At 32.7% G+C, this 18,906-nt stretch overlaps 2 protein-coding genes and 2 long non-coding RNA genes across 7 annotated transcripts in view; 1 reads left to right on the forward strand and 3 right to left on the reverse strand.

The window, feature by feature from the left end:
* LOC111383064 overlaps window positions 1-1,242 on the forward strand; it is an 8,956-nt gene extending 7,714 nt beyond the window's left edge. The window contains exon 4 of the long non-coding RNA XR_002700678.1: window positions 838-1,242. This is a non-coding gene — a long non-coding RNA (uncharacterized LOC111383064). The remainder of the gene's footprint in view (window positions 1-837) is intronic.
* A 2,390-nt stretch (window positions 1,243-3,632) lies between these two features.
* Window positions 3,633-7,541, reverse strand: LOC111383066 (60S ribosomal protein L10a-3). 2 transcript variants are annotated; one of them, XM_023007133.1, is made up of 6 exons: window positions 7,426-7,541; window positions 7,294-7,331; window positions 6,964-7,183; window positions 4,857-5,022; window positions 4,166-4,371; window positions 3,633-3,918 (listed from the first exon to the last, which is right to left on the reverse strand). In XM_023007133.1, exons 2-6 carry the CDS (start codon window positions 7,296-7,298, stop codon window positions 3,865-3,867), a joined length of 651 nt encoding a protein of 216 aa, XP_022862901.1. In that variant the 5' UTR covers window positions 7,299-7,331; window positions 7,426-7,541; the 3' UTR covers window positions 3,633-3,864. The 2 variants fall into 2 exon arrangements, with proteins under 2 accessions (XP_022862901.1, XP_022862902.1); XM_023007134.1 differs by having other exon boundaries at window positions 7,294-7,328; window positions 7,426-7,460.
* Window positions 7,542-9,731: 2,190 nt separating this feature from the next.
* On the reverse strand, window positions 9,732-12,722 carry LOC111383076. Of its 2 annotated transcripts, none has more exons than XR_002700688.1 (2): window positions 11,981-12,722; window positions 9,732-9,965 (listed from the first exon to the last, which is right to left on the reverse strand). It is a non-coding gene; the product is annotated as an uncharacterized LOC111383076 (long non-coding RNA). The 2 variants fall into 2 exon arrangements; XR_002700687.1 differs by having other exon boundaries at window positions 9,732-9,976.
* Window positions 12,723-13,366: 644 nt separating this feature from the next.
* LOC111383061 lies at window positions 13,367-17,361 on the reverse strand. 2 transcript variants are annotated; one of them, XM_023007123.1, is made up of 6 exons: window positions 17,214-17,361; window positions 16,878-17,101; window positions 15,557-15,768; window positions 14,877-15,138; window positions 14,232-14,342; window positions 13,367-13,799 (listed from the first exon to the last, which is right to left on the reverse strand). In XM_023007123.1, the coding sequence occupies exons 2-6, from the start codon at window positions 17,097-17,099 to the stop codon at window positions 13,584-13,586; spliced, it is 1,023 nt and encodes a 340-aa protein (XP_022862891.1). In that variant the 5' UTR covers window positions 17,100-17,101; window positions 17,214-17,361; the 3' UTR covers window positions 13,367-13,583. The 2 variants fall into 2 exon arrangements, with proteins under 2 accessions (XP_022862891.1, XP_022862893.1); XM_023007125.1 differs by lacking the exon at window positions 13,367-13,799 and having other exon boundaries at window positions 13,925-14,342.
* Between the last annotated feature and the right edge of the window lie 1,545 nt (window positions 17,362-18,906).

Genomic DNA, 18,906 nt, shown 5'->3' on the forward strand with positions numbered 1-18,906 from the left:
AACCTGAAAAAGTAATGAGCAGAAGAAGGATCCGGAAAGCAGTGGCCATTGCTTTATTAAATCTCACGCCACGGCTGTGCAATGTGGTTGTTTCACTCTATATATAGTGTGTATGTAACTTTATGCCGCCATATATAAATAATTTTATATATAGTGTGAAATTGAACGTATAATCAGTAGGATTTTTTATGATAAAAAGGTTATCATTTGCTAAAGATTATTTGCAGCAGCATTACACCGCTGGAAAAAAGTTTTTACAGAGGCTCTACAGATCTCTCGTCAATATATTTTGTGCAACTTTTAATTATATGGGACCAACGTGGGACCCACACTCACATGTGAATGCCCTGTGCACTACTTGGGAAAACCGCCCCCGTGCGTCTGGTTTTATTCTTATTTGTATACTTCTCCAGTTGTTAAATTCCACGTAATGGTTTCCTGTTTCTGCATCAATTCCCTTGCCCTTTTTGATGTGCCCATCAATGAACCCAAAAAGAGAGATTGAGGGAGAGGAGAGTGCCCCTACCCTCTCCATTTCTCTACCCAAAATTTGACCCTTAATATGGGGTGGTTGGACAAGATATTTCATGTCTTAAATTGTTGGGTCTCTATCTATTTAGTCCCCCATTGAGCCCTACTTTTAAAGAATAATTTTTGTGAAAATTGATTATTTTAGAGGATGTGTGATTAAAAAAATATATATAGTAACAAATTTTGAGTTCATGTGTAAAATTATCTTATTGAGAGTATATGAAATTAACATCTATACTTCTATTTATCGGAGGTTCCCTCTCTTTTTGTAACTTTAACTAATGAACTAATCTCTTGGGTTTGTAGGTGGTGTACCATTTCGAATTTCAAATTTTGATGCTGTTGATTCATATAGCGTATGAGAAGTTGGAGATCAGATGGGAGAATATTGTTGAAAATGACTTTGGACAAAAATAAATTTTAAATAATGAAGCTCAAACGGAGGCTTAGCTTCCACTTTAAAAATCACTTATTAACGATCAAAGTTCATTTTCAACTATACAATTCAATGATTTCACAAGCACTATTTACTTATTCACCATTGATTTATACATATTTTGAATTTAAACCGATTGTAACAAAGAAGAATGGATAAAAGTGGCAAAACACCACAACCATTATACATCAAAGGGGCATGTTATGGCCACATCAGCAAGCATGTTACCCGGAGTTATGCACCATTACCATATTGATTTTACCAAAATTGTGTTAGATTAATGCTTGACAATAATTTATTGGTAGTTGAACCAAAAGTATTTTTCAATCATCAAATCACAATTTGCCAAGTCATTCTAGCAATTTGATTCTGCTAAAATGGCATAACTCATGTTAAGTGCTTGAATGGAAGTTGATCGAGTTGTATAATTAATCATAACTTAATGTATAGTGGTGTGATTACTCCGAATTAAAGTTCAATGACCTGTTTGCAAGTAATGCTAAAAATTCAGTTGCCTTGAGAGAAATTTACCCAAAAAATTATTGATTTTCGAAGTCGTCAAAACTCTTTTTAATCGTACACTTTGTATATCTCATCACTTCTCCAACTTTTCAATTAGTTGTATCACACAAAAATGATATTCACATGGATGAGACATTTTTTTCTTTTTAGTTTCACACTCTACCCAATTTGATTCGAATTCACATAAATTATTTAGCAAGGTTTCGCCCGTACAGCCTGAGATAAACCTTGATTTAGAAGGAACATATTTTAAACTAACAAAATTAAACAAGATCAAAAGAGAAAACAAAAATGTTTAGCCTCTTTTTGTTCGTACACTTTGTATATCTCTTCACTTCTCCAACTTTTCAATTAGTTGTATCACACAAAAATGATATTCACATGGATGAGACATTTTTTTTTCTTTTTAGTTTCACACTCTACCCAATTTGATTCGAATTCACATCAAATATTTAGTAAGGTTTCGCCCCGTACAGCCTGAGATAAACCTTGATTTAGAAGGAACATATTTTGATCTAATAAAATTAAACAAGATGAAAAGAGAAACAAGTAAACAAAATTATCAATTATCATGTCCAGCTTGAATGATTTAACATCTCAAGCTGGATGAGACATTTTTTTCTTTTTAGTTTCACACTCTACCCAATTTGATTCGAATTCACATAAATTATTTAGCAAGGTTTCGCCGGTACAGCCTGAGATAAACCTTGATTTAGAAGGAACATATTTTAAACTAACAAAATTAAACAAGATCAAAAGAGAGAACAAAAATGTTTAGCCTCTTTTTGTTCGTACACTTTGTATATCTCTTCACTTCTCCAACTTTTCAATTAGTTGTATCACACAAAAATGATATTCACATGGATGAGACATTTTTTTTTTCTTTTTAGTTTCACACTCTACCCAATTTGATTCGAATTCACATCAAATATTTAGCAAGGTTTCGCCCCGTACAGCCTGAGATAAACCTTGATTTAGAAGGAACATATTTTGATCTAATAAAATTAAACAAGATGAAAAGAGAAAAAAGTAAACAAAATTATCAATTATCATGTCCAGCTCGAATGATTTACCATCTCAAGTGTGTCTGTAAAGACGTAAAGTCTTCGTCCTATCTTAACTTTGTAGTAGGCCAAGATAATGAGCTTTATTCTCATTCCTACGCATTCGGGAGTCCCAAAAGAACCTAAAAAAACAAAACACACTCACCATATCTGCCTTTTAACGTTATCTAGCTTTCTCAAATGGATGCTTTCTATTTTTTAAAAGGGAAGCTTCTGGGCTATCTCAAAAGCCAATTACAAAACTATTGAGGGTTTTTTATTTCTGCAAATTAAATTTTTGCTTTTCTTCTATTTTGGGTTTGTTCCAATTAAATTTCCGACACATCAGCTCAAAGTTAACGTCCAAGCATAGAGCTAGACGGCCAGCTAGATTATTCGATTTCCATGTATTATAATCACGACTTTTCCTCTTTTTCAAATTCAAAATTTACGTGAAACAATATGACTATAGTCATGTTAATGACCCTTTATTTTAATTTTGTTATATATATATATATACACATCAGCTCAAAGTTAACGTCCAAGCATAGAGCTAGACGGCCAGCTAGATTATTCGATTTCCATGTATTATAATCACGACTTTTCCTCTTTTTCAAATTCAATATGACTATAGTCATGTTAATGACCCTTTATTTTATATATATATATATAGTGATTATTTATTCCCATTATTAAATTATTAGATCAATTTGTGCAAACATTTCAATCACACTTGGTCATCATGCAACATCCTACTTGCACGGGCCCAGACCCCCTGGCCAATAGGGGGCACGAGTTTGAACAGGGCCGAGGTGACCCAAGAATAATCTATTTGTTTCTGATAGCAATGTGTTACCAAAAAGCTCCAGAAAAGTCGAAATAGGAGCATTATAGGTGAAAAAAAAAACTGCCAACCAGCTAAATCGAACTGAAAGCACAGTTTTGAAACAGTTGGTTTGGAACGGTTTAGGTTTCAACATTTAAAAAACCGAACCAAACCATTTGAAAATGGTTCATTTTAAGTTTCAGTAGTTAAAACCCACTTGAAACGAAATCACTTAATTTCAAATCATGCACAAGAGTTTAGGAATTGTCAAAACTAACAGACAAATTGCAGGTACTAGATTTCTAAGCATGTAATTCGGAGAAAAAAAATGTTTCTAACAGAAATAGTTGATTAAGAGCAGTAAGCTTCGACCTGACAAGAGTATGGAAAGCAGTGTTCATGATAAAAACAGGACGATAGAAATTCAAAACTCCGATTCTCTGGAAATATTTTATTGTTTACGCTCGCAAAATTCTTCCCTAAACAGCGGCGTAGAAACATACATCTTAAAAGATCCGCTGAGGCTTCCCCATTGTACTCTTCAAGTACAAGCATCTGACCTGATTAACCAACAAAAACAAACAATTCAGCCACCGTTGAATCAAGATTGGAAGCGAATAGAATTACGGTCCCTAGGGCAGAAGGCTTAAACTCAAATGGACAACTATAATTTGAACTTTTGAACTAAAAAAGGTAAATTCAAACATGGTCCAATAAATTCACTTTTGTTTGAACAAATGATCAGTTCAAAATAGCAAGCAAATAGCAAATTAATTGGCCGTAAGGAAACAAAGGAGAGATACTCACATTCTGCCAATTTTTCTTCAGCAGTGAAACTAGAAAGTTGACACTCATTTGCACATTTTGAAAGATCTGCTTCTCCTCCATACCCAAATTTCCAACAGCAACTCCCATGCAAAGAACCTTCTTCAATTGAAATTTCACTGTGGCCTTCGTCTCATTGACCTTAGATTCAAGAGATTCCTGGTGTGACACAAGGGTGGGGAACTTTCCTGCAATAAAATGTTAATGCGAGTTAGCTGAAGATGAGAATTAGCATGACTAAGAAAATTATAAATTATTCAATTTTAGATTATCGCAATAATCTTCATTGCCACTGAAAAAAAGGTCATGGGTAAAATTACCAAAAAGGCATGCCATGATCATACCTACATTTTTTCATTTTTATTTAGATAATTATTGAGAAGGCAAGCTAAAGGAAACAGGGCTGTTTCTGGGTGTTTCATTTAAAAATTGAATGTGACACAATTCTGCGTATCATGAAAATTTTCCCTTCTACAAAAATTCATTATTTATATCAGCCGCAATTGATAATTCATAAGCAGATTAGTTACATTTGTATACCAGTGCAAAATCACTCGGATGTTGCAGAAAGCATCATCCCGAGACCTTATTTTAGCATAGCCTCTACTTTTCAAATCTCCTACTATAGATAAGACCAACTATCATCAGATGTTAACTCATCACACACACTTGCCTGCCTTGTTAAGACCAGGTCCTAAAAGACGTGGAATCTGCTTGATAACAGCTTCTGAGGCCAAGAAAGCATGATATTTCTTTGCAAGTTTCTTAACCAACTTCTTGTTTTTGTTCAACTTCTTGAGAGCCTCCACATCCATGGACTCCAATCCTATTTTTTCTGCCTGCAGATACAATTAAAAATAAATAACATGACATGAAACAAGGATATAAGTTTTAAAGACTATCAAGATTATCATCAAAACGACTGAAATGACATAAATATTGAAAATAACATCTCCTGACATCAATTCAACTGAAGCAACATATGGACCTGCAGTTAGAATATACTCTTAATGTGGTACTTATGTGGACCCGCAGTTAAAATTTACCGGCCTAAGCATATCAAAACCAAATCTTGACTTCAAAATTTACCAAAAATAAGGAAATTCAGCTCACAAGTAAAGGTTAAGTTGGCTCTACTGCATGTTTTACCTAGCACACAAACCAAGTTGTTTCATGAATATTCTTCGCTATTTCAAATTAAAGCTCAATGGTGGCTCTGAGTATAGGCAAGGGGCGATCGCCTAAGGCCCCACTTTGATGATGGCCCCAAATTATGTAAAGTTAATTGGCTAATTGAAGAAAAACGAAAATTATATTTATGAAATTCTAAAAATGGCTAGAAATTTATAACTTACATTTATTTATCACAAACATAACTTTCCCTTTTTATAACTAAGTTGACATTTTATCTTCCAAACATTTATTTTCTTTTCTTAACCAAACAAAAGAGCTCTCTTTCTCTTCAAATTTCACACCAACAATCATCCACCATTATTTTTTCAACCTAACAAGATATAAATTATCTCCCATTAAATTAAAATTTTGAAGATTCAATTTAGCATATTGTTTTGATCTCACCGTCGTCATTACAACCATAAAGGTTTCTTATTTTATCTCTTATCTTCAAAACAGATACTACATAGTACACGGGCTGTCACTATAATTTTTTTGTTTTAATCTCATGATGATAATATTTTTAGACGTTTGCGGAAAGTACTTTGAATTTAATAATTCTTTGTCTGTGTTCATTCAGATACTTCTTATTTTTAAGTTAATTTCTTATAAATTAATATAAAATTAGAAACTCATTTGTATTTGATCATCATTTTCATTATTTTGTGACGCTATCTTTTGCAGTCAACATTCTCCAGTTTGTACATAAATCACTCAAATTTATATTCAATTTTCTTTGAAATAGTTCCAATGAGAAAATAATTATAGAAGCGAACATACCCCTTACCATTGCATTATAATTCCGTTTGCCAAACTTTACTTGCAATTTTTATTGCATGTTGAAATTTGACATTTTGTTAATTTCCCCTTCAAATTTTGGGACTTAGTTTCTGTNAAACTTTACTTGCAATTTTTATTGCATGTTGAAATTTGACATTTTGTTAATTTCCCCTTCAAATTTTGGGACTTAGTTTCTGTATTAGATTCTTCATAATTATATTAAGCCCCTGTTTGGTATCAATTAAAATCTAGAATTTAATCTAAGTTGAAATCAACAATTAATTTCAAACACATTTTATGGGTCCCAGAACTTTCCATCTACATATTTCATCTACTTCTATCAAATTTTATTAAAAAATTAATTTTAATCTCCAACAAACAGAGGCTAAAACTCTACATAAAAAACTCAAGATATAAGACCCATATTTGAAATTGGTATAAGGCCCCCCAAATATGAGGGCCGATTCTGTTAAAGTTGTATACAATGTATGAGAACAAAACCAAAATAAATTAAAAGCGTATGACAGTAGAGTACAATTGAAAAATACAGAGCGCAATGAAACTAATAATTCTAAAGATCAGACTACATAAATGTAGTCAATTCAGGACATACAAGGGGATTCTCCAAACAAATTAAACTTCCCAAACTAACATAATGCCAAATAGCTTCACTGTATTTCATCATATGATCTCATCAAACTATATAGTCACCAGAATCGTAATGCTTATACAGCACGTAAAGAAGATTCAGCTTTATTTTTATAATCTGAAGAAGAAAGCTAACGAATGCATCACAATACTTGTGAAGTATGTGATAATAAAGGTACCTCCTCAACGTGCTGAGCATCACCAAGCATGCAAATCTTCATCTTGGGGCGAGGGATGTGAGGCAACTTCACCGAGCCACTGAATCGCTTATCCTTCTGGGGATCATAATTTTTCAGCCCAATTTGAAGCTCAATCGTCTCAGTGAAATTACGTTTTTTCTCCTTAGAATCGGTAACAATTACAGAGATCGCTTCTCTCAGGGCCTCGCTCTGAAGCTTACTGCAAATTGATTACAATCAAAACTAGATCAACTAACGCTTATAACAACAAACACCATTTACGAAGAAATTCTTAACATTTACAGTCAAAAATTTTATCTGTCTTCTGACCTCATTGTTCAATATCTCTATTTCTTCTCAGTCCACTTCTGTTTCAGAACAAAATAACCAAATTAAAATGAGAAAAGCAATACTCCGAAATTAATTTAACAAATATACACAGAAAACGGAGATAAAGGAAACCTAAAGAGGAGAATCAGGGTTCGCCAGACGGACTGACGGCGTCGCAGGGTGAGGACAAAATAGGATGATATAAACCCTAGCGCGGGAGAAGGTTTCAGAGTTGGACTGGGCTGTACCTTTTCTGGGCTTATTTTGGAGTGAAATGAAAGTAAATGAAATTACACAAATGGCACTAAAAATATGAAAAAGAACTATTAGCCCGTGTTTGGGCTCCATTAAAATTGAATTTTGGGAAAAAAATTATTTTGAAAATAGTGATTTTTTTTAAAGAATGTATGATTAAAAAAAATAAAATTTTTTAAATTTACATATAATATTATTTTATTGAAAAACATATAGTTGAACAGAAGAGATTGAAAATGCATTTTGATTTTAATGGAGCCCAAACAAGGATTTAATATTCTTTTATATTTATGTTAGTAAACCTTTTAATGATTTGAAGTACTTTTAGGCACGTTTGACATGGTACTTACACAGGATAAAAATAACTTCCAAAAGTTTATTTGACCTAATTTTTTGAAAAATAATTTTTGTAATAGTGATTTTTTTAAAAAATGTGAGAAAAAGGTAAAATAAAACTTTGAACTTACGTATAAAATTATTTTATTGAAAAATTTGTAGATAAAAATGAGTTTTGCTACAGTAACAAAGGCGGGGACAGGGCATTTGACAAGGGGCCTAGGTGGCACCTGTCCCCACCGTTATTCGTTTAGCAAAACTGGGCACATACAAGGATTCTAGTCGGGCTTTAGCACAGATAGTCCTGGATCAAATTAATCCAGTTATCAACTAGATAAATTTAAACCTACGAATGCATTAAATAAGAAAGAACAACTAATTGTCCCTAAACTTAATGTAATTTTTTCATGAAATTCTTGTACAAGAAGCACAAGTCTAAGCCCTGCCAAATGAACCCTAATACTCCTTTCGTAGATTTGATTATTTTTATTTTTCCCCCCTCTTTTAGTTCCTTTTTTTAATGATTCATGATACCATCGAGAAGTAGGATAATTTTTATAACCACTAGTACTAAGCACGTGCGTTGCACGCTTTATGTATCGATGAATGATATATGTATTATTTTTCAATTACTTATACCAATTTTTAAAATAATAGAGATAATTGATATTGTTAAAGGGAAAATTTCAATTGAGTGTGTGTGTGTGTGTGTGTGTGTATGATTACAATTCTTTGTACACAATATATATATTTTTTAGTGATCGAATGTCTCAATTAATATATTAATGCAACCTTTCAATTTTCTAACCTCAATTAAATAATAACCTAATGGATGGATTATAATGTAAATCATAAAAGATTAATAAGGGCTTTGTTGATAAAAAATAAAAATAAAAATAAAAATTGCTTTGTTAATGAAAAATAAAAACTCAATGGATGAATTATAATGTAAATCATGAAGATTAATAATGAGGATTTTGTTGATGAAAAATAAAAAATTGTTTTGTTGATGTAAAATAAAAATTGTAAGAACAAAATACTCAATTGAATGATAAGTCACTAAATTTTCATTGATTTTTTTTTAAATAATTGTATATCAGTTTCACTCCTTATATTAATTTCAACCCAAATGACAAATATCAATTAAATATTTCAACACTTATATTAATTCTAAATCAAATGATAAATATTAATTAAATTGGTAATAAGGACTTCGTTAATTGTAAAGAAAAAAAATTAATTGAATGTTAGTAATTGAATTTCCGAGTGTAATTTCCTTTTTATTCATTGAATGTTCTCATTAATATATTCATGCAACCTTTAAAATATTTGTAACATCAATTAAACGATAACTTAATGGATGAATTATAATGTAAAGCATGAAAATTAAAAATTGCTCTGTTGATGAAAAATAAAAACACATTGCATGAATTATAATTTAAATCATGAATTAATATAAGGATTTTGTTGATGAAAAATAAAAATTGTAAGAACAAAATGGTAAATTGAATGGTAAGCCACTGATTTTGTATTTATTATTTTTAATATAATTGAATATTAGTTTCACTTCTTATATTAATTCTAATCCAAATGATAAATATCAATTTAATATTACACTCATTATATTATATTAATTCTAAACCAAATGATAAATACTAATTAAATTGATATTCCAATCATGAGGGTAGTGAGCATATAGTTAAATATGTAGGGGTAAATTTGGTATTTAAAAGTTTCGCCAACATCCGCACTTTTAATATATTGTAGATACCTCATACTACTATCATTTTCTGTCTAGTTTTCTTGTGAATTTCAGACAATGAAGTGCTGATAAACGAGATTGAGAATGTCTACAAACAAAAATGATATTAATTCTCAAGGTATCTCGACAATAACCAAAAGAATAATGCTATTTAACATCTATCTACATAGCAGGAGCAATAGGGTTACAATTATTAAGAGATTAAAAAAATGCATAATTACATAGATCAAGGATAAGAAAACCAAGAGAGATCAAGAGTTGAATACACTACTTCATTCGGTTGGTCTCTGTCCCAAACAAGAATATCCTCGTAGCGTTTCTACATTTCATCTGTGCCAAAATTTAGTTAGAAATTTCCATGCTCTCGAGCAAAAGTCCATGAATGTTACATTGAACAAATAAACATTAGTACTCAGCATTCTAAACAGCACAAAGCGTCGCAAACTGGCAATGCAATTAAGAACTGAAGTGGGAATGCAAAATGATGCTCATAGCCAATTGACATGCGGCATAATTGATTTTGGGCTAAAGATAGGGATCCATCTATATCTTGAATCACTATTTCCAATTTTTCTCTTGAATTTTTTTTTTTATTATGATTGATTGCATTTTTTTATTATTATTTTTTTTTAACGATGAGTTTTCAGTCTTAATGCAAGGCAACTAAATATCGTATTTCAATTATTAGGGTCAGAGCTTAGACGAAGGGAGCATAGCCCAGGAAACGAGGAAGCATGTCATAAAGAAGTCAACTAGAAGTAGAAGATTGCTGGCCTGAGAGAAGGCAGCCCCTCTAGGGAAACATAGTTCCCCGTACTCAACACTAATATATTCATGTGTAAAGCCTAGTTGCCTGAGTCTACCAGGGCACATAACGTTTATACTCGCACACTTCATAGTTTTTGCTAATTGCCTGACTGGTTCCAACTTGTGTTCAAGCCTTAAGACAGTTCAAACAGCAGAAATCTTGATTCATTTGTAAAGGAAAAACAAACAAGAACTCCACCACAACAACAGCAAGCGTATCATATTTGTCAAAACATGAGCCCATACTTCCCACAAAAACTAGGTCTTTTAAATTTTTTATGTTTTTTTATTTAAAAAGAAAATTAATGTGCATAGATAACTTTGCATTGAACAATTACAGCCCCCTTTTTTAAACTACTATAGGTAGCATATTTTATTAAGCCCCTGTTTGGTGAGAATTAAAATAAGATTTTTAGTAAATTTTGATAAAAGTTGATAAAATATATGATTGAACCACATATTCTTCAATAAAATAATATTACACGCAAATAAAAAAAATTTTCTTATTTTTTAACCACACATTTCTCATTAATACACTATTCAAGAATACATTATTACCAAAATAATGTGGCTCAAACACCCCCTAAATGTTTTCAATGCCCATTTAACCAAAGTATACCACACATTCTCCACAAACAATTGGTAACTATCCAACAACTGCTATGAACCATTTACTTTCAGAACAAGTGCCAAAATAGCAGCTTCATGCAATAAAATATCTCCATTCCCAGCATCCAGAGCCAACAATAAAATTAATTATCCAAATCCCAGATCCAAGATTCCTCAACTAAATCCCAGATATTCAATGCAGTGGCTGAGAAAGGTGGGGACCAGTGGAAATTTGAGGCAAAAAAAAGTTATGACTTTTCTATTATATTTTTTATTTTCAAATATCGTTATATTTTGTGTTTAAAACATTTTTCCATAGTTAAATTCGGCCACCATCAGATCCGAAGCCTGACTACACTTCAATGGGCAGCATAATCACAGATATATGGCCATCTAGGCATCTACCCCATAAAACCAATCGATGCCAACCGTAAAAGAAAAATGAAACTTAGTCTGTCAAATTCCTCATAGAAACCATTTTATTTACTCGAGTTATAAATATATGCATCATTATATCTTCCAACAGGTAATAAACTAAACAGAGTGATAGAAAAGGATCACGCAACAGATGCCATATATATTGAGAATAAGACTAAATTTGGTGTTTTTTACATAATAATGTGATTACTTGGAGTTCCATTGACCTATGAAGCTTCTTAGAACTATTAGGAACAAAATTACAGAAATAGGTATGCCGTATGCGAATTTTGCGGTTTTATCAGCATTTCACATCCTGTAATTGGTGTTTTGACATGATGTCTCAGATTTACAAATCAATCTACAGCTAAACCTATCACCAACACCTAACATAGCAAACAATAAGCAAGCAAGCAAACAATCATATGCCCCACACAAAATTTAAACAAAAAAATAAAATAAAATCAGCTCAAATTGAATAATGATGGTTTAAAACAATACCCCAACATTGTTGTGCTCCCACAGCCTGTGAACCCCATAGTCCACCGCCTGCGATGTCAACAAAAACAAAAACAAAAACACCCAAAATCTAGATTACAAAAACATGAGAAAGCGGCAAAAGAACAGAAATCTGAAAACGAATCACACTCCATGGGTTAACATCAAAACTTCTTTTGAGAAATTAATCAAATATCAAAAGGAATTGTTTATTTCCTAGATCCAAATTCAATCGAGTTAATCTACCCATAAACATAACTACAAGTGGAAATGTATAGATACTAAATCGTTCGCCGAGGAAGGCACCGGCTCTGCATCGGCGACGACGAAGTCGCGAAGGTAACGTAGACGGAGTTGCGGCGCATAAGCACTCTATTCCATAGAGCCCTTCCCAAACACCTCCTCTTCTTCTAGCAGCTGTTTCCACTTCGAATTTTCTCCCCTTTTTTGACTAATTATACTAAATTCTCTTTGAATCTTTTGTAGTTGGGTGGAAGAAATAGAGAAATCGGTATTTGATGATTGTTTGAGGAGTCTGTTGTATTTCAGTGACCGGACCGGATAGTTGAGCTTTAAGTAAAGGACTTTGATTGCTGCACAAGGCCAGTAAAGAATACTCCCAATACATGGGCGAGGAGTGGGGGAATTTCTTTTTAAAATGATCACCCACTCACGCCCATAAGCATGTGAGATTCTGTACACAGGGCTGTACATCAGACAAAATTCTTAAGTAAACTTTCTAAGCTTAGCCAAACATCAAAATAAATAAAAGGTTTTGCTTCTGGTATATAAAAAATATACATAATGATTTACATAATATGATGCTGAGAGATTGTATGAAAATGTTGATTGTGTTTTAAATTGACAAATGGTAGTGTTACGTGGTATTATGTAATTCATTATGAAAATCTTTATATACACACAACAAGATCATAAATAATTTTCTTTACTCTAGCCTGAACTTTTTTAGATGATGTAATCTAACATCGTTTTAAATTCATAAATAATCTACTATTTCAGTCATGGACAACTCACAAAACGAGAAAATGCTGCCATTCATACAAATAATCTTCTATTTTAGTCATCGACAACACATAAAATGAGAAAATGCTGCCATGAGATACATCAACACGTTCTGTAAAGGGAGCCTTGTCCTTCACTTTGTTAGGAACATATGCTGAGCAAATAAATGACCAGCTGTTATTATTGTTGGAGCTCCCACCATCTACATTCTCTACGTTATATAGACACCATTCGATCATAACCTCAATTTTTGTTCTTAATACACAATATATCCACACATATTTCCGATCGGGGAACGTATTAGATAGTTTACTAGGTCCTTGAGCAAATCCTACATTAGCCCCAGGACGTCGGTCAAGAATTATCGATAGCAACAATCATTTCATTTCAATCAGGAAGTTTTCTCGATCATTTAATGTCACACTTATATCCAATCTCTAGTAAACAAACTATTTACAAGATCATCAATTGGATGACAAGAATGAAGCAAGCAACTAATAGCAAGCGCTGGATAGTACAGTATAGCACAAAAAAAATGATGAATAAAATACAATTCTATCTAATAGTGTTTAACAAAGGTGCACTAGCTATCTAATTTAGGGATGTATAGTGGAGAATCTTCTCCAAGCAAAAGAGACCTCAAAATGGCTTCACAAACTGCACCATCATAGACAAGTAAATGCCCTCCATCAGGAACTTCATGATACCTTATCCAAGGTAACTTTTGGGAGACAAATCTTTGTAATTGAACTGGCACAACTTTGTCTTCGTAACCTTGCCAGATGTGAACGCGGCTTTCCTTTTGAGGGTATGGATTGGGCAGATCCATCGGATCAAAATCCCACTTTCCAAATTTAATGTCACACTTATATCCAATCTCTAGTAAACAAACTATTTACAAGATCATCAATTGGATGACAAGAATGAAGCAAGCAAGCGCTGGATAGTACAGTATAGCACAAAAAAAATGATGAATAAAATACAATTCTATCTAATAGTGTTTAACAAAGGTGCACTAGATATCTAATTTCGGGATGTATAGTGGAGGATCTTCTCCAAGCAAAAGAGACCTCAAAATGGCTTCACAAACTGCACCATCATAGACAAGTAAATGCCCTCCATCAGGAACTTCATGATACCTTATCCAAGGTAACTTTTGGGAGACAAATCTTTGTAATTGAACTGGCACAACTTTGTCTTCGTAACCTTGCCAGATGTGAACGCGGCTTTCCTTTTGAGGGTATGGATTGGGCAGATCCATCGGATCAAAATCCCACTTTCCAAAAGCCACCATAAAGTCCAGCCGTAGGGAGTCGAACACACTTCGTTTCCTTAGCCTTTTCTGTTAAGAGGAAATAAGTGTTGAAAGTAAAATATGAATATATAAATTTGTCCATCTCTAATAGTTCAAGCTGTTAGATAAGGTGGTTCAACAAAATAGATGTCTCGCTGTCACCCATTTGTGGGAATTATGCACTTTTCAAACATGCATCTGGTCTGGATGTCAGTGAGTGTGTTAAAGACAAATCTAACTAAATAAACGCGTGTTGTGTGTTCGAGTGTCACCCATATCCGTTTATTAAAATTGGGCACATGTGAGGCTTTGGATGAAAAAAATTGAATCTGACCTGCACTCTTAGAAACGTGTTGAAGATAAAATCTAGACTAGTAACCTTGTATGGGAACAGAATCAGCAACCTAGTACTAGCGCAGAATTTATACTTATCAACTGAATCAGCAACCTTGTATAACATAATACTAGCAGAGTTCCTATTTATGCACAGAATTAGCACGGTAAATTGAAAAAAATAATAATAATAATAATAAAATAATAATAATAATAATAATAATAAATAAATAAATAAATAAAATTTACCTGAGTAAACAATTGGTAGCCTGGTGTTTTCTTCAATACCTCTAGGTCTTTGTCACTGTAAAATGCATGGTTTTGTTCAAGGGCAGTAGATGATGGAAACAATTTCTGAGTCACCCACCAGTGTAATAATCTGGGAGTATAGCGTGCAACACGGAACATCCAGCGCAAAAGGCCCTTCCTATAATCATCCTTTACCAAATCACTAGGTAGAGAAGACCATTTATAATTTATATACGGAACTACAAGAGCAATGCCTTCTAGCCTGTCATCAACGCAGATCATAAAAAAAATAAAAATCAGTGTGTTCTATGCCTAACTAGTTCAACTTGGAGTTCCATCTCAAAAAGTTAATCTTGGTGTAGTAGTTCAATCTCCTTAGAAAGGAGATTGAAGACCATCCTCAGGTCTAGCCAAAGTGGGAATTTTCTTCACACATGTTCAACAATAGTCTCTTATACGAAGTGCCACATCATCATTACACAAGATCATCATGGCTCTCCTCAAGCAAAAACTCTGATACCACTTGAGATGCGCAAACAAAAGTCCCACGTCGACTAAACATGGAAATGGTCTTGGGATTATAAGGGGATTGGACAACTCTATGTAATAGGTTAACCTTTTTACATGGAACCCAAGTCTTTGCATAACTAAAATCTGAGCAGTAAGAATCAACGAAGAACCTGTTTGGTATGCGTCTAAGGCAACTCCAGGCAGGGTAACATCCTAGTGAAACTCCGATAACATAGACTTTAGGTCCTAATTGTAATTTATCAACTAGTTCCTCAATATCAGATGCTTCACTTTTTAATGATCTCATAGGATTTGGATCACTTTCTCCATATCCAGCTCTATCATACATCACAAGATATATTCTCAACTCCTCCAGTAGTTCCTGTAGACTAAAACAAAATTAAGCCACCGCATATGATTGTGAAGAATCTACAGAATTTTTGAGTTTGCACTTTATACTAGAACTAGAATGCAGTAAAGAAAGTTGTATTAATTGATAATACACTGCCTGTGTATCATCTGTGATTAATAAAATATTTGATTACCTATAACAAAAAAAAAAAAGAATGCGGTAAAGAAAGATAATTCGAACAGAATTGAGTTCCTTTGAACACAGCAACGAAAAAACTATGTTTTTCTTCTCCATAAATTCGAGGCCTGCTACATAAATACTTTTTTCTTTGAACGCGTCGTGAATTAATATTTTCTTTTTAGAACACAAGGGCGGTAAAAGTCATTATCTAGGATCCTGACGTTCTGTTTACATCACAAACTATGGAAACATCCGCAACAATTTGATAGTAAAAGAGCTAATTTTGTGCTATTACATATACAAGGCAGCCATCAAATATTCTTAGAAGTTCTTGCTTTCCATTCTTTTCTACTGATGTTAAACTAGACAATGCTTTCTAAAACTGCAAACCAAGTTAAAGCCAACCACGTCATCTAAAAGCTGTAGTTGTTCGAGTTTTGAGCATACTCCTTCACGAGCAAATTCAGACATTGAACTTTCATATAAACAGGTTCGATTATACAGTTCAACAAGGTATCAGAATAGACAAATATCTTGGCTTCAAACCTCACCATTTCCAAGGTATGAGATTCCACGTGTGAGACATATAATGCAAAAACTATTGAACCAACCTCATCGAAATATTTGAATAGATATGGGTCAATCTATTCAAGGCCTTTCACGTGGCCATCAAATTTATTTTTTATCAAAAGCCTGACATTTTATAGGCGAGCCGCGAAGGGATTTCATCTAAAAGTTAATAACATTAATACGAGCTGATTCAACAAAGCTGAATTACATCTATTGGAAAGACGTGTTGAGGATAAACTACATATCAATAAGTTCCTAAGCTCTCTATCAGCTCTCAAAACAAGGGGGTTCGAGTTCCAACTGTCACAAACTGTGCTTGATCTAACAAAATTCATCTCAAGATCAAATACGAAAAAGGGTTTTTAAAAAAAGAAGTTAAATTTGTGTACCTGGGATGCCTCGAAATTCATCTCTTTAGAACTTCCAAATCCATGAACAATAATAACCCTAAAATTGGACTTGCTCTTGGGGACTCCTCTTTCCCTGTAAGCCAAAAATCTTCCATCACTGAGCCTGACTCTGGGTGAATTGCTACTGCAATCAATAGGAAGGGTAGGCTGTGTAGGCTGCTTTGCCAATCCCATATAACGCAAGAATTTCCTGAAAACCATTTCTGTTAAACGAAAAAGAAAGAAAAAAGTAAAATTATTAGGAAAAAAATCTTCATTTATCCGTGTTAAAATTAATTACAAGTAAATTTAAAGATGGGTTCGATTTGTTCTTACTACAGAGTTGTTTCGGAATTTTTTTCGTTTTTATTTTCCAAATTTATTAGAGACTGTAATGATGGAATATTTTGAACTACAAGAAGATGAGGATTTTGGTGCACGCATTTCATTTCTCCATCTCTCTTTTGACTTTAATAAAATGCCAGGGGATTGCTTTCGAATTTATTTCCTTTGTTTGGAATGGCTGAAAAACTTATTAAAAAGTTAAAGGTTAATGTCAATAATTAATATTAATTATTCAGCAGTTTGATTTTTATTTTCTCACCACAAAAATGAAAAATATAATCATTATTCATCATATTAAGCTATCATATTTCACTTTTTTAAAAAAAAGTTGAACCCCAATCTTGAGGGCCCTCACCGCCCCGCTCCGAGAGCCTTGTGAGGGAGGTAAATTGTGAAATGTGTCCCAAGAAGTCAGGGAACAAGAGCTGTCTATACAGTGCGCCTACAAGAAATCTAATTTTATGTCTCACTTTTTATCTCTTAGGTGAGTCTCATAACAGTTGTATTTTTCATTCTCATCCTTACAAAAACGAGTACCAAACGGGGCTTATATATTTATGAAATTTTTAATTTTTATCATAATTTTAATATATTTCATCCATTTTTACCAATTTTTTATTAAAAACTTTGTAAACAAACCCGAAGAGATAAATGTGAAATGATGCAAGAAATTTATGAATTTTTTGTTTCATTCATTTTTGAATTCACAATTTTTATCATGGACTATTATTTGTTCAAATGAAATACATTACTCGATGTTCAGTTGACTCAATTTTTTGTTACTTTTCTAAAGTCTACAATACACGCACAATATTCTAACAAGACTTAGGTAAAAGTAAAATTGAGTGAGTGGAAACCAAACCGACTAGTACTTTCCAATTTCCAAATAAAAGTAGGAATTAAACACTTATTTATATAAATTTTAGATTTAGGTCTCGTCAATTGTAATTTACAAAAACTATTTATGTGACTTTTGGTATAAGCTTGGTCTTTACTCCATGAATACCTGCAAAGTTACTTTGAAAAAGTGACTTTTTGTATTGAAATTCTAGAAAAAATGTTTTAAAGTAAAGTCATATATGCTTAATTTACTTCTAAAAAATAAAATAATTTCCCATTTATGACTGCAAAGCTAAACAATATTTGGAGTATAATATACCATTTCACAAGTTGATATTTACAAGCAAATTTTAATTTATTTATATGTTACTTGCAATAATAAGGCACCCTTTATGGTAATGTTTAATGTAAATATATTCCTTGCTGAAACGTATATACCTACTATATTAAACAAATACTTGGGATATTAAAATAATTGGGTTTGATTACACTTAGGACTTTAGAATATTCTATTGTGCCATGTGATTGAATACTATTCTACCATACATATATATATATATATATATATATATATATTAGAAAAAAATTCGATAAGGATCCCCAACCTATTAGAGATGTAGCAATTGAAGCCTTATCCTTTGCTCGCGTAGTGAGTCCTTAGTAGATGGTTTCCGTCCATTTAGATGTCAAGAGGTCACAAGACTCTAAACAGACTTATTTTGAGAAAAAAACTTTCTAACTAGTCATTTTTCACTTTTTGCTGAAATCATATTCGACAACCGTCAAAAGGTTTATCAAATATAATCATTCGACCATACAAAATGACTAGTGTTTTTTATCAGAT

Source organism: Olea europaea, unplaced genomic scaffold (genome assembly GCF_002742605.1).
Source record: "Olea europaea var. sylvestris unplaced genomic scaffold, O_europaea_v1 scaffold261, whole genome shotgun sequence".
Lineage (NCBI taxonomy): Eukaryota > Viridiplantae > Streptophyta > Magnoliopsida > Lamiales > Oleaceae > Olea > Olea europaea.